General features: G+C 31.8%; 1 protein-coding gene across 2 annotated transcripts in view; it reads right to left on the reverse strand.

The window, feature by feature from the left end:
* The window catches only part of LOC121121448 (nucleolar protein 4), a 47,707-nt gene extending 32,678 nt beyond the window's left edge, over positions 1 to 15,029 (reverse strand). The window contains exon 1 of one of the 2 annotated variants that reach the window (XM_040716383.2): positions 14,189 to 15,029. In XM_040716383.2, coding sequence (XP_040572317.1) covers positions 14,189 to 14,677 — 489 coding nt within the window. In that variant the 5' untranslated portion in view covers positions 14,678 to 15,029. The remainder of the gene's footprint in view (positions 1 to 14,188) is intronic. The other variant, XM_040716381.2, reaches the window with a different exon arrangement.
* Positions 15,030 to 15,446: the final 417 nt, after the last annotated feature.

Raw genomic sequence — 15,446 nt, forward strand, 5'->3', positions numbered from 1 at the left:
TTTTTCTAATTACATATATATAAATTTTGATTTATTTTCTTCAAAATAAACCAAAACTTTGTTTATCTATAAGCAAATATAATTTGAAATGTTTTTAAAAAAATGAAGAATTTGGCCTAAAAATAGTTTATACTAATAATGAAGGTTACTTAATTAATATTAATAATTATCTCACATATACAACATAAGTATCTACATATTTTGTCAGATTCACTATTAAAAACTAGGGAGTGAGTCTAAAACAGATTGCTTCAAACGTAAGGTTTAATCTTCAAAAATATGTTCTATGAAGAAGGTCAGGATACAAAAATATACACATTAATACTTTGAATGGCGAATATAGTCCGTTTCAAAGAAGAACTTATAAGCAACGACTAATAAAAAAAAAGACTCTTTTTAAAAAAATAGTTTACTTATACTCGATGACAAGATTTTTTGTAATATATATTTGATTTTTTAAAAGTTGTCGTTATTCTATCTAAATTTTTGTAGAAAATCTTCTTTTAGCATTTTAAGTGAGTTGGAGGAATGTTTAAATTATACTTTTGGCAATGAAAAATGAGCTTCAATTGGCTAAAGTAATCTTATTCAGAGATAAAGCAGCCAAATAGTAATAGCTTCTATATTATTTCCATTTTTGTATAAGACTCAAACGTCATATGCTGATGGATTGCCTCTTAAGGCTACCATATTTTTATTACGTCATCTAAAGCCACATTTTTACAAACATCCCGAATAGTTCAGTTTTGCGTAGCTTTAATTATAACTATACAAAGTTAGAAAAACTGCCATAAGCAGAATTTAATTATACATGCGGCAACATAAATTCTTTTTTATATAATGCGAAGCCATCACACTGTCAAAATAGTAGCAAAATGAGAATCGTTCCATTCTAGAGGAGATATTCTAAAGTTTTCTTGAAAATACAGTGAGTTGCTTACATGGTTTGGAGAAGTGAGAAAACGTGCATTTTTCGTCGAAAATAAATGGTCTAACATAACACTTTATCTAATTAAACTAATTGAAATTTAACTCCTGTGTTTTTATTGATGCGATTTATGAAAATCAATTAATTGCTCCAATTTCTAATATTTAAAAAAAATTTAAATCATTGATATAATTTGAAATTTTTTATCACAAATACCTTCACAACTAATGATTCTAGAGAGTTAAAATTGTTGCCATCAGCTCCAGTATCATACAAGAGTTTTAAATATGTACAATTTGTCCAAATGGGGAAGCTTGTAACGGAATTATTCTTTAAGACCTTTGTGGAATCGCCAATTACTAAGTATCTAATCAACTTATTCCCCCGCAATTATCAAATGATATATGTTGCTTTTTAAATTTCCATCATTTCGTATTAAACAACTATTCCTTTTAAATCTCTGAATTAAAATTTATTTAGAGAGAAACAAAAAATGAAAAATTCTCGGAGTATTAAAATATTGAAGTTTGGTACATTACACTATCTGATTTGATTTTGAAACTGTGTAAAATCAGACTATAAATGTGCATTATCATTAAATGAAAAAACGTAAAACTTGTTGGATAATATAAAACTTGTCGAAAAAGGAAGTTCTGAAAAAAATGTATTCTTCGTTTTTTATTATTAGAATTGCAAATCTGAGGAGTCGCTTTTCATATATTTACTATGTATACATTTCCTTCAGAATTTCATCCAATGGCTATTCAGCTTGTTTACTCTATTTTGCAAATAACTTTTTGGAAGTTAGAAAGACAAAGAAATCATATTTTAAATAAAGTACATTACTTTAAAAAAAGTGTTAATCAATAAAAATGATTATATGAAAGGACCACTTTATAGTATGTAATTGATGCTATAAATTATCTGACATACTTTTAATATACCTGACTTCACAAGAAACTATTTTTAAATGGATTTATCAAATAGATAAATTTTACTTCTTTCAAAAAATTATATTTGATAGACTAACTAGAAATAAAACACTGAGCCCAAATCTGTATTTTAGTTACTGTTTATTTATCTTTTCCTGATTATTTTTGCTTTTAATTAGTTTTCAACTGGTCTAAAACCGTTTCTTTCAAAATCATATTATTATTAAGTTCAAAAATGGGCTTCAATTTAATATGGGAACCGTCAATTATAAAAAAAAAAAAGAACAAATTTGGAGGGGGAAAGCTCCATAGTCTTAGGTTTTGACTTTGAGATCTAAAAAAGCTTGGGTTTGTCAATTATTCATGAGTAAAATAAGCTTTTTGAATTATAAATACTAAATTTTCATAATTTTCTAAACGTTTTTGGGTGGAATGACTCATTAAGGGTGCGGCAACATATTGAAATTTGAGCAAGTCTTTGAAAGCAAATAACTCCATGGAAAATGATAAAGTTGAGGCATCAACTGGAGAAAAAATGCCTCTAATTTGATTACCCGAAGACGACTACTTGATGGTGTTGAAGGAAAATGTGGTCCCATAGACCACCAAAACTATGAAGAAGTCCAACAAGGGCACGTACGTATTTCAGCAGGACAGAGCTCCGGATAGTAACATGACCTTCTTGTCCAAGAACCTTTTGTCCCCTCAAAAACCAGAACTGATTGCACTGAATTACTCCATTTAGTAGCAAATTGAGAAGAAGGCCTACAAAGTTTTCCACCTGAATAGTTATACCCTGAAGACCTCCGTTTACCAGCAGTGGAAGATCATGAAAAAGGACTGCGTTGCCATTGCTTGCAAGGGGTTCTAGAGGCGGTTTGACGCTGTCATTGAGGCTGATGGTGGCCAGATTCATAATTTATATGCATTGTAATAATAAAAAATATTATAAAATAAAATTTTCAATGTACAACATCATCCTGATCAATTATGTGTATTTTAATGACTACTTAGAGGCAGTTCTCAGTACTTTTTCTACATCCAGTATTTAGGAAAAACCAACATTTTAAAGATCTTTTTATCTATAATTATTTAATCAACTTACCATAAATAATTTTAAATTATATATGTTTCCTATCATTATCGTTTGGAATAAAATAACTATCACTTGAAAACCTCTCAATGAAGAGTCTTTTAAAGAGGTGCATAAAAATAAAAAATTCCCCAGGTATTAAAATACCCAATTTCGGTTTATTCGGTGTCTGGAGAATGAGGGACGTTAACTATAGGTTATAATTTTTAAAATTTAAAGAAAAAAATAACTTTAAATATGTACTATCATTATGATTTATGAACCTTGCTTTATTTCCTTCAGGAAAAAGGACTTTATGTACCTAAACCACTATATATATGTTCCCCTAAAGTTGAAATTAAATACATATTGCTACTTCAAACTAAGCACTTATGTATATATATATATATATATACTTGACTTATCAAGAAAACAATTTACAACTAATGATAAACAAAAATAGCCGTAATGGGTTTAGTAATCAAAGAGGCAAGAAAGGACATTATTCCTCAACGTCATCTTTATAAACAAGTGCAAAGTTTTATCTCATAAAGAATTTATTAATTTCTTTTTCTTAAATTAAGGAAAAATAGGATAAATATATATATTAGTGATGTACATGTTAGTTTTTTAAACTCACGGTCCCAGTATCTTTTTAATAATGTAGCCTTACCCCAACTTTTTTGTTTCTATTTGACTACTATAGAAAGTTTGAAAAACCATTATTTATTGTCTTGCATATTCATTCAATGTTTTTAATTCAAACTTAGAAGTTTATTATACAAAATTCCCCATTAACTTTTTACTTATATGGAAATTAACTTCTCAATTCTTAGTTTGTGTTATGTAATATTCTTATAAATAATCTTCAAAAAGACAACAACTTATCATAAAAACGCCAGAACTCATACCATACATTTATTATTGGTTTTTAAAAAAGGTTCTTGCATCAAATTAAGAGTTACTTGTTTTATGTTTGAAAAAGCATATATAAATTTCTATATTTTCAATTTCATAGAGCATGCGAAAGGGTGGATTTACTGTTTGATTCTTTAGCCTATTGAGTGAGACTGGTAATATTTTTTTTCAAAGAAATATAAAAATTAAAACAACATAGCGATTGATGAATGAACAAATTGATTTTTGTTGAAATAGCAGTTTTAAAATATTCAACCCAATCCGAGCTGTGCATAACTATTACATATGTATGTAAGTGTGTTTAACCTTACCTATGTGAAATATTGGATAAGTACAATGGGCACTCTGTAGAGTGCAAGCCTCCGCCTATGGTCATTTTGCCTAAATGAAATATAATTTATTCTCTATGTTAAAGTCAAAAATGTTATGTATTAAGGAAATTTACATATGTAAAATGTTACATTCATATTCAATATGTGTTATATATGCATTATGTTCGATTATGCGTTTTTGGTCATATGTGTGGCTTTGACCTTTGTTGTTTTTCTTGCTCATTGTTTTAATTTCATCAAAATTGGACGAAAAAAGAGTCAACAGGAATCAAAAAGGCAAAGAGTTTTGGATCTTCTCGACACAGATGTTGATCCATAAATAATTTAATATATTGTCTGCGTGACATTGAGGGCAGTCCGGAACATCAGGTTGGCCAAGGAGAATGGGAAAGGAGTTAAAAGAAAGGCAAACAGTTGAGGAAATGGGTTGAAGCAAGATGAAACCTTTCTCAAGTCCCTGTTGGCTAAGGTCAAGGAAGATCCAACAGCATCAATATGCAACATGGCTGACGAGTTCAACTTGGACGAGGTCATTTTCAGGAAGGCAGCTCATGATGTCGTTGGCCTTAAGAGACTCCAAGACATCTCCTCACTGACAAGATGAAGGCCTCAAGGCTTGAGAGATACAAAAATATCCTATACTACTTGAAGAGTCATCTGTTGAGTGTGAAGATCTTCTCAGACAAGAAGATATTCACAGTTGACCAGGGTTTGAACCACAGAAACGGCATATTTATAGTAGCACCATCTGAGGAAGTCCAGGGCACCTTCAAGACAAAATAACCGGCACAAATAATGTGTTTTGGAGTCTTTGCCTCTGATGAGAAGAAATAGATCCCTTCTTCTTCAAACCCAATTAGAAAATCGAGGCTGAGGCCTACTATAAGGTCTTGAGGTGGAAAATCTTGTACTGGCTGAAGGCTAATTATCCTCTTGAGAACAACTATGTGTGGACCCAAGAAGGTGCCTTTAGCCACACGCCCTTGAAGATGCAGAACTTCTGCAAGGATAACTTTGCTGACTTCTGGGACAAAATCTTCTCTTACAGTCCTGGTTTCAATCCCCTCGACTTCAGTGTGTGGAGTGTCTTAGAGAGCAAGGTTGAGAAGACATCACACAGAAATTTGCAAGAACTCAAGGCCAGCATCAAGAAGCAATGGGCCAACATGATCACCTATTATATTGTGGCAACCTGTTCCAAGTTCCGACCTCGTGTGGAGGCTGTGATAAAGGCTGGAAGCAGATATATTGAATAATTCTTGCCATGATTGATTGCTAAAAGTTTTTTAATAACATTGTACATTATACTTTTATAATAAAAAGTTATTAAGATTTTGGTTTTGCTTCATGATTGCGGGAAATTTCCGTGTCGCACTCTGTAAGGGCACCAATTGGAGCACTATACCTCAATAATTTCCAAAGTTATTGTCGATTATGTATTTTTATTAACGTCTTGTACTATCTTGACCTTTCAAATTAAAGGGCCACTTACCGTAACCATATTTAATCTTAATACCAAATATAATCAAAATCAATTCGAAACTTTTACCGCAACTCTTGTGACCAACTTTGGTGGAGGTTATAAAAAGTAATGAAAATATAATTTGAGCATCATCACTGGGTAAAAGTTTGGATTGTTCCTTCAATTTTGATATACAAAGATAAAGTGATAAATGAATCAAATCCTGATTACAAAATATTTGTTAATAATGTGATTTACTATACAAAATTGAACTGTCATGAGCAATAAAGGTCCAGATATATGCATGTAGTAGTTATTTATACGATTATTTGATGGATGCCCTAAAAATTTACTCTCTCATATAAATCCATAGTATTATTTTTCTTTTTCTTCTTCCATTCCTTACCTTTTCCTCCTTTCATATTAATCATTTCGTAAGGAGAAACCAATTTTCTCCCTCATATTCTACATTAATATATGTATGTATGTATACTCAACCATAGAGGGGGGAGGGGAAAACGTTGGAGCAACACGTAGAAACGCGGCTTTCCTTTTTTGATCTCGTTTCTCTTCTTTTACTATTGTTATTTACATGTATGGAGTAGTTGTTGTGTTATTGGTTCTAGTAGTAGATACAAGAAATCTAACTGTCAAAAATACAAAGGTTCTCTTTTGACTACCAACTTCTAATAGATTTAACACTCTGTATACCTATATATATCTAAGTAGGCACAATGTAAATTGTATTTATGTATAATCCTGCTAGAAAAGAAGAAATAAGGAAATTCCTTATGTACTATGTATATTTAAATTAGGGTGTATCCAACGGCCCATGACTTTTTAGATAAATGCTGATTGTTTAACCAATTCTCCCAAATCTGCAACTTGGTGGATACAAACATGCATGCAAAAAGTCAAAGAAATGGGAGGTGATTCTGGATGGCCACCAAGTGTTTATATATACAGGGTGAGGAATTTATATATGGAAATTTGAAGTAAATTGTATACATCAATTTATTTCCCGAAATTAATTCACAAATCTTTTGCTCTTTCATGTGGGGTTCCATAGGTAAGTCAATCCCTCAAACCAACCACCTCCAGCCACAGCCTCCAACCTCTCCCTGAACCATACACAGGCCTTGATACGAAACTCCTTGTCCAAGTTGGGCAATCCCTCAATAATGGAACCCTGCAATGAGTCAATAGTGTTATGTGTACAATCATTGGACTCTCTCTCTCTCCAAAGACGCCCCACACATAATAGTCTTGCAAACCAGGAGGTAACATTACCTATGTTCAAAACATGTCAAATTGTCAAGAGTTTGCTTTTTTTTCTCAAAACGATCATGACTCTTCCTTGCAGGCGTTCCCAACCCATCAGACTCCTTGAAAGCCTTGGTAATATTGTAAATAGTTGATTTAGGCAGCTTTGTAAACTTAATAATATCCCTGGGCAAAATAATGGGCGCACAGTGTTCTTATTTGGAGGACATCTCAAGGAGATTGTATTTTTGTATACAATTTTGTCAGAGATCCAAGGATAGCCAAGGATTTAAATTCTTTGCATTGTATAGTGTATGTATATATAAGGTGTTGTAAACAGAAATCCATTATTTTTAATGGTTGTTTTTTTTTTCAATTTTTATCTTTGGTAATTAAAACAGATTCGACAATTTTCATTTTTTTATCTACATTTATGACAATTGATAGTTCAAAATCGTGGAACATCTTTAACTTCAAAATTACTCAAACGGAATCAACAAAATCAAAATGATTGGTTATTACAGTACCATAAACACTATTCGCATTTTCAACCGACTGGCTTATCTTTTTGGCCTTGTTTGAAGACAAACTGTACAATATGGCGTATATTATCTTTCCTGTTGCCCATCTTTGACAACCACTCAAGCAATACTGAGTGAAATAATTGTATAACTGTGTCATAACTTTATTTAGTACAAAATCCTATCTTTTCAACAAGATCTGTTGGAAAATTTCTAATTCCATCTATTGAAAAAATGATAGACTTCCTTCTACTAATACTATTATTTACTTGAGGTCCTAATGTAAAAATCCTGAACATTTTTATTTTTTTAATAGAAGAGTATAGTCATGTATCCTCGGTATACAAATAAAGCTTTTGATGTAAATAAAATAAGTATTACATACTATGAAAGAATAGAAAACATAAAATGTTTAAGAGTAAATAAGAAAAATGAGGATACTTGTGGTATGTTTATATCACCGATTTGTCACATTTGAGAGAATAAGTAAGCAAGCCCGAGCACATAAGTGGGGCTTGATGCACCCTAGTGTACATACATCTACATATAAGATACACTTCAACTCTTCCCAAAAGTACTTATATATCATGTACGACTATACCTATCAAACTGCTATTTCAAACTACATATCTGCTTTTGTTAGTAGGCTTTCTATTTTATAATATAGGAAGGAGTATGAACTATGTATTCGGATCCACAGAGCCCATATAATTTTTTTCCCATTAATGTCAGTTCCAGTAATACAACATGTGTAAATACTAGGGTTTCTCATTTCCTTGGAAATGTCGGTTTATCAAGATCCCGGGAAATAACCATATTGTGATATTGTAAGTAAACAATAAATACTGTGAAATTTAAGCATTTTCTTATAATTTAAAAATAATGTACACTAGTACCCCCAAAGAACTGATTTCCTCATCAGTCTTTTTCCCCTTTTAGTCTGGTTTTTTTTTTTTTTTGCATAAATTCGATAGCTATTTTGTTTATTGGAAGAGTGTATGTAGTCTATTTGTTCGCAAGTACAAAGGACTAGTCGTGAATCCTTCTTCTTCATGATTTCTTAAATGCTAAAAGGAGGAAGACGATCAAATGTAAAAAGAAAATTGTTAGATTTTAGTTTAGTGTTGTCACGATACCAGTATTTTCAAAATTGGTATGGATATTTGGATACTCTTCTAATGATAAAAATAAATTTTTAAAAAGTTTAATTCACATGCCATCCTACATGTCTGTAGAATATTTGTTTATGGAGAGGGGTTACCAGTTCTGAAATTTAACTTCCATTATTGTATTGGTTTTTTTTTTTTAATAAAGGACATTTTGCTTTTTTGGATGGAGGTCTAGCTCATAAAGGTGGAGAATAAGCCATCAGAACCTTAATATTATTATAACGTAATGATACTGCAAGTATCAGTTTCAATATCAATTAAGTAATGCATAGTATCTCAGTCGCACTGTTGTATTGGTACACTGAGCAAGACTAATTCAATACAAATACAATTCATAATCGAATTTGTACTTAGAATAACCAAATTGGAAGGGGTTTGAGGCAAAGAAAGTGCAGTTAGTGTTGTGTTGATACTTAATTAGGACTGAAGTGAAGTCCCGTCCAGTTCAGTCTTGCATATCATGATATCCGATGCTATAAAGCTCGGTCCTTGATGACGTCACTCAACCTTCTTTTTTCTTTATTTTCTTTTAATTAGTTCTAGTACTGACTGTCTACAGGGCTGGCAGTCTCAAGGACTTATAGGACCAGTTCTAAAACAGGACTGATACTGAGGACCAGTTCTAAAACAGGGCTGATACTGATAGAAAAAAATGTTGAATTATTTACTTAACACACAAGTAAGGTAAAATTTTTTAATCAATATTGATTGAGGATTACATTTGTGTTCTTGGACGAGTTATCGTCAATTTGTATGTACAAATTGTTTTTAAAACCCTTTGGGGGTGTACCGTAAATTACAATTAAAGTATCCAAAAACGATTCTGACAATAAAAGAATTATAAATTGATAGATTTTACTTGAAAGGGGTCAGATTGGGACCAATATAAGTCAATCAAAGCCTATAAACTCTAACTACTCCTTTGTGTATCTTAATTCATTCCACAAATGGGAATATAACCCCTATTGAATATTGCCCAGTAGAAACAAAATTGGGATATCCTTCTTTTTTTCGGATTTTTGTTCAAGATTGTTTTAATTTTAATGCACCACATATGTACATATTTACATACAATTACGATTCCAATGTTTTGATGCAGTAATTATTATTAGTAAATAAGAGGAAGACTCTAAAATGGTAACATATATATAATCAAAAAATTAACATCAAAGGTTAGTTGACAAAGAAACCTGATGAAGTCTCTTAAATTCTATTATTTCAACATCCGTTACATTTCTATTAGATATATATTTTACATATATAATAAGAAGTCACTGGCATTTCAGACTTGAAATTCAACTTCATAATAGAAAGATTAATAATTAATTAACATACATATAATGCTGCGTTATTTGCAATTCAGAGTAGAATTGGTAAAGTCTGTGAAGGTATCATTTAATAAATAAAAATGCATATATTATCTAAAATTAATCATCCAAGATTTGTTTTTAATAGTAAGCACTTCATAAAAACTTTTGACTGAAATTTAATTTCAATTGAATGAAAAACTCTTTAGTAGGAAAAAATTATATTTATATTTGGAACAGTGGATAAAGTTTTCAAAAGAGCAAATGAGTATATTATCAACTCTTATTATGGAGAGCGTTTATATCAAATCAGTCTTTGCATGCACTTGCAATATTTTTAGGAGTTAGTTATCTCTTGGTGACTCTTTTTTCAAGGCAGAAAGTTTGTTGTATCAACAAACTTTAGTGACGCTTTGGGCATCATGGCGAGAGCTGATCCAGATATAAAAAAATTAAATTTACAAAGGAGTAACGGTGTTGCACTCTGGCGAGGATTTTTATCTGCTACAACATGAAGATTTCAAATCAGGAGGTCTCAAATGTGACTAGTGACCTAATCAAGACCTTGAAAAAGATGTATAAAGTTCTTTTGGAGGCTGACAGCCTCTATTGGTCGAGTGAATACAGCTATGGTTTTAATATAACTCCCCCAGCAGTACAGATATTAATCTGATTGATTATTTTCTCTAGGGCTACGTTGAATCTGGAACAAATGAAACAAATGCAACTATCTCCTCAACACTTAATCCTCATTATCAGTCTGGATCCAGGCTGTGATTGATGCAGGAGATAGATACAGCAAATGAGATTTTTTTCAACATTCATATGTGCAGTTCAAGCATTTTTTCAAGTGACCTCATGACAGTTTAAAGATTTTTTAAAAATGCGACGATTTGATCTAACCAAGGGATTTTTATTTTGTCTGTAAGTCATGACAAAATGTTTTTTATATATAAAATAACCTCTAAATATAATTGAAACATATGTTTTTGGCAATCAAAGCTTAAGGAGTAAAATTAATATATTAATGAAATATACTTAATAGCTATTTATTGATAATATTATCAAAATAAGTACTGGGTATATATTTTTAAATCTTATATAATTCTTAAATAGAGCTGCAGTGGATGGTTAACTCCAATACATCAAACTTTAAGATAGTTTTTTCCCTTTAGTTTTCTTTGAAAGTTTTTTTTTTTTTTTCATTTTTTGTTCATCACTCAAAACTCCATGAGAAGTATATTTCTAACAAAAAAAAAACTAATTGAATAAAGGAGCTTTATCTCACTACTTATTTCTTCATTTTAAATGTGATATAAAAGAGTTTGTCTTTAAATAGTTATATACATATATCACTAGACAAGTAAATAATAATATAATGTGTGGCCTTTGTAGAGTGAGAAAATAAATAAATCTAAAAGAAATTGCTCTTTTCATATCATCATAAGATGATGAAAAAATATATAAATACAACAATAATATCCAGAGGGAATTGATGAAGAAATGGGCACACAAACGTATGTGTATATGGAATAGCAAAAGTTTGTTAACATCTATATATATAGAGTATAACCAAAACACTTTAGGAATAATCATAACAAATTTAAAGCAATAATAATAGTTTCATTAAATTTCATTATATTTTTTTAATGAAAGAATCCTCATTAATTGTTTTGATTATTTATTGTGTAAATCATTGAACTAAGCAAAAAAAAAAGCTTTCTAAAATAGTATACATACTTATGTATATGTCAAATTAGGAAAAGTCAAAGTTGATGATAAACTTTTGCCTTTTCAAAATATTTACCATGAACTAATGTGACCCATAACGTAAACTATCGAAAATTTGGTTCATAGGGAAATATAACTTTATAAACCGAAAATTAGAGGCAAGGACTAAATTTAAAAACATATAACTTTTGACCTCACCAAGATAGTTTTTTATGTTTTTGCTCTGTTTGTTGGTCACCAGGATAATGGCAAAAGTTATGGATCGATTTTGATCAAACTTGGTTTGAGAATTATATATGGTCACAGCCGATGGCTATTAAATCCTGAGAGTTCAGGGTCAAAGGTGTAGGTAACACAAAACATTAATCAAAAATGCATAATCGATCATAACTTTTGATAAAATTGAGATTCATAGTTCAATTTGATTTGAAGGAAGGTTTTGCACTCTACCGAGTGTCCATTCTGGTTACTGCTGTTTACAATTAAAACAAAATTATTAATTTATTATGTACATACAAATGGTATTTCTAAGTATTTAAGGGTTCCAAGAAGATTTTCCCATGGAAAATTGTCATCTGTGGATAATTTACCACAATTAAACTATATGTAGTGATTCATCTACTTATAAGTTTCAACTTAAGAATCCCTAGATAGGTTGTCAATCTACAAATATACCTAGTGTTGTGTCGGTCCTTATTTATTCGGTTCATCTCAGCCCAGTCTTAGGATCAGTTCTTAAGACTGGTGACTGAAGCTGCCATTGTCAAAAGTATAGAGAAATTTGGAGATTTCATACCTAATTTAATAAAATGGAGGTGGTTCTTGAATTGGCAGTGTGGTATTTAATCTATTTTTAGGCCACAAGTTTATCCTACACATACCGTTGATCTGGAGCATTGGCGATTATATAGGGGTTCTTTGAAGTGGTAGCTGTGGGTTTTAACCTGTCTCAAGCTCCCGCTGTTATCCTACATAGATCCCTGAAAGGCAAATTAGGGAACTAGAAAGGGTTATTTTATCGTCGCCCATTTTTAGATGGGAAAACTATCAACCAGAACTTTAGTTGGGTCCAAACAATCTGTAGATGGGATAGATTGTTAGATGAATCACTATAACTGTAATATAATGGTGAGAAATTATTTTTAGATAGCAATTGTCTAATGGCCATACTCTGGAAGGCAAATTTCCGATGCGGAGTATTTAAGAATAAGCCAATTTTTATGCACTTGACAATTTATGGAAAGTTATAAATAATATTTGACATTGGGTTTCAATGGACAAACTTCCCATTTTTCCTTGGATAAACCATAGTTACACTTAATATCCACTCCTCCTATCGTAGAGAATATTCCCCCTCATATAACCTTCTAAGCTTTATTTGATGAAGAGAGGTTATTTTGGAGCCGTGTGGGATCTAGTCACAAGTCAAGTAATATCATCATAGTTGTAATTAAGAAATCTAAGTCAAGAGAATGTTGTGTACATAAATATTTGTCCTTGATGTATGTATATATTGCTAATCCTACTAGTAAAAGCAGATCAATAATTTATTGATATATAATTTCCCTTATATTTAATCAACTTTCTTATGCATTCATATGCATTGATTGTAACAATAATACCAAAATATTAATGTATAGGAGTCGTGGTTTTGGGCATATGTTATTTTTAATGTTAAAAAAAACATAAAATGGAAAAGGCCCATATTTTTTTGATGGGATATTTTATTCATGACAAAATTTCCATTTTGCATGGTCCTGTCTTCAATGTTAAAGGTTATCATAATTCTGAGGTTTATACTTTCTATCTATGTAATGATGTGTGGTTCATTGGCTTACTTTGTAATTTATGAATAGAGTTTTATTCAAAATGGTCAAGTTTTTGAATCAGAGGTGTAATCAAGGGGGCCAGAGATGCTTATCCCAATTATTTTTTATCTGTCTGTTAATAGTGAGTCATCCATAGTTTTCTTGTCTCCCCCTTCCGTAACAAAACCGTGCTAAGAGCACTCTTAGTCCAGGTTATCTACTCAGATATGATGGTATTGTGAATAAAAAAAGGAATAATTACTATTATTTAGAATGTACATATAATTAATTCATTGATGTACATAAGTCTATGAGAAAAGAAAACCAATGAAATGAGAGAGAAAGAGGAAGGAGTGAGAGATCAGCTTGCATTGTATATGTGTGTATATATATATGAGTAATATAAATTTGTTTTTGAAGATTATATACTATATACATATATGTATATAGTATATGTAGTAAAAGAGCTTTTGCTTAAAAAATAATGAAAAGAAAGCCGAGAATGAAAGAAGGAACGAGAGGGATAAAGAGAGAAAGAAATATCCTGAAATGACGCGTCTTCTTAATAACCTACTCAAAAAAAAATACAGAGGAGGAAAAAAAAAAAAAAAAAGGAAGAAGACCCCCCTCCACTTGTTGATTTTCAAATGGCTTTTCTTCTCTACCCCCCCCAACAAACTCTTCCCCTTCATAAGCCCGTATATATATATATATATATATGTAGTAGGTAGAATGAACAACGTACCTTATCTGTTCCTGTGGGTATATAAAGTAACTCTGAATAAGGAGAATTTAAAGCATCCGGGTGTCCTGAGGGTGGGCCTACTTGGAATCCCTTGGTTTTGACCCACAGTTTGAACTTTGAATCCTCACACCCAGAATACTCTCCTTCTTCTTTATCCACTCCACTTCCTGCAACTGCCCTTAGTTGTCCTAATATCCGCGAGTACTTTCTTGCAGTGATTGTTTTTGTTTTAGCAGAGTCCCCATACGTACTCATGACCCAAGGACTGTACTGTGAGAGCATGATTTGACGCACTGTTGAAGAGTAGCCACCTTTGACCTCGGAGTTTGTTGAGGATGAAGGAGGTTGTAGAAGGGGAAGAGGAAGAGGGGGTGGGGATAGAGATGTAGATGAGACTGTGATGGGAGAGGAAGAAGATGTTACGGAGTCTCCTTCTCGTCCTCCAGGGGTCGTTGATGAGGCTGCTCCGGAGTTCATCATTGTTAACATTTTTGTTGATGTAATCAGTTCACTTGGTTGATTCACTTATGTATATATATATATTGGAAGAGAGTTGGAGAGGGGACACACAAAGACACACAGGGAATTGGTTTTCAGTTCTCCTCCTCTTTGAGCTGTTAGTGGAAAGACAATGGCATTGATCCTTGGTTGTGTTTTTGTCAAATGATGTGTGTCCTTCTCCCCGTATGAGTAAAAATGGGTATGAAGAAGAAAAAAACATATAATATGTTAAGAAGAAGAAGAAACCAGGTGGAGAGAGATTATTTTCTTCTTCTATTGCTTTTTTTTTCCTTCCTCTAACGCTGAGAAAGGAGGCCACTCCATATATGTGTACATATATCTATATATAAAAGATGCTGTTGCTTTTATATTTATGTAGTTATATATATAATAAATATATACATACTTTACGGCCACCTGCAGAGTATGGAATAGAGAAGAGAAGAGGCCACAAAAAGTCCCGCTCCTTGTATTCGGGACCCCCTTATTACGCACGCCTGGGGCAGACTTTATCATCTTATTCGAGCGCTCTCTCCCTTTTTGCTTTTTTATTTTTGAGAGCCCGGGATAAAATAATTACTACTTATGTAAGTATGTATGTACATTTATAGAGACACTCAGGGGGATGGAAGAAGATGCTTACCAATCTGGCCGCTTACGCTTTCTCTCCCGTGTTTTTTTTTTTGCTCCCAGCAAACACCCTTTCATATATTTGTTCCTGATTCACCAACCATTCCGTTCTACTTGAAATCAAACC

This window comes from Lepeophtheirus salmonis, chromosome 7 (assembly GCF_016086655.4).
Source record: "Lepeophtheirus salmonis chromosome 7, UVic_Lsal_1.4, whole genome shotgun sequence".
Lineage (NCBI taxonomy): Eukaryota > Metazoa > Arthropoda > Copepoda > Siphonostomatoida > Caligidae > Lepeophtheirus > Lepeophtheirus salmonis.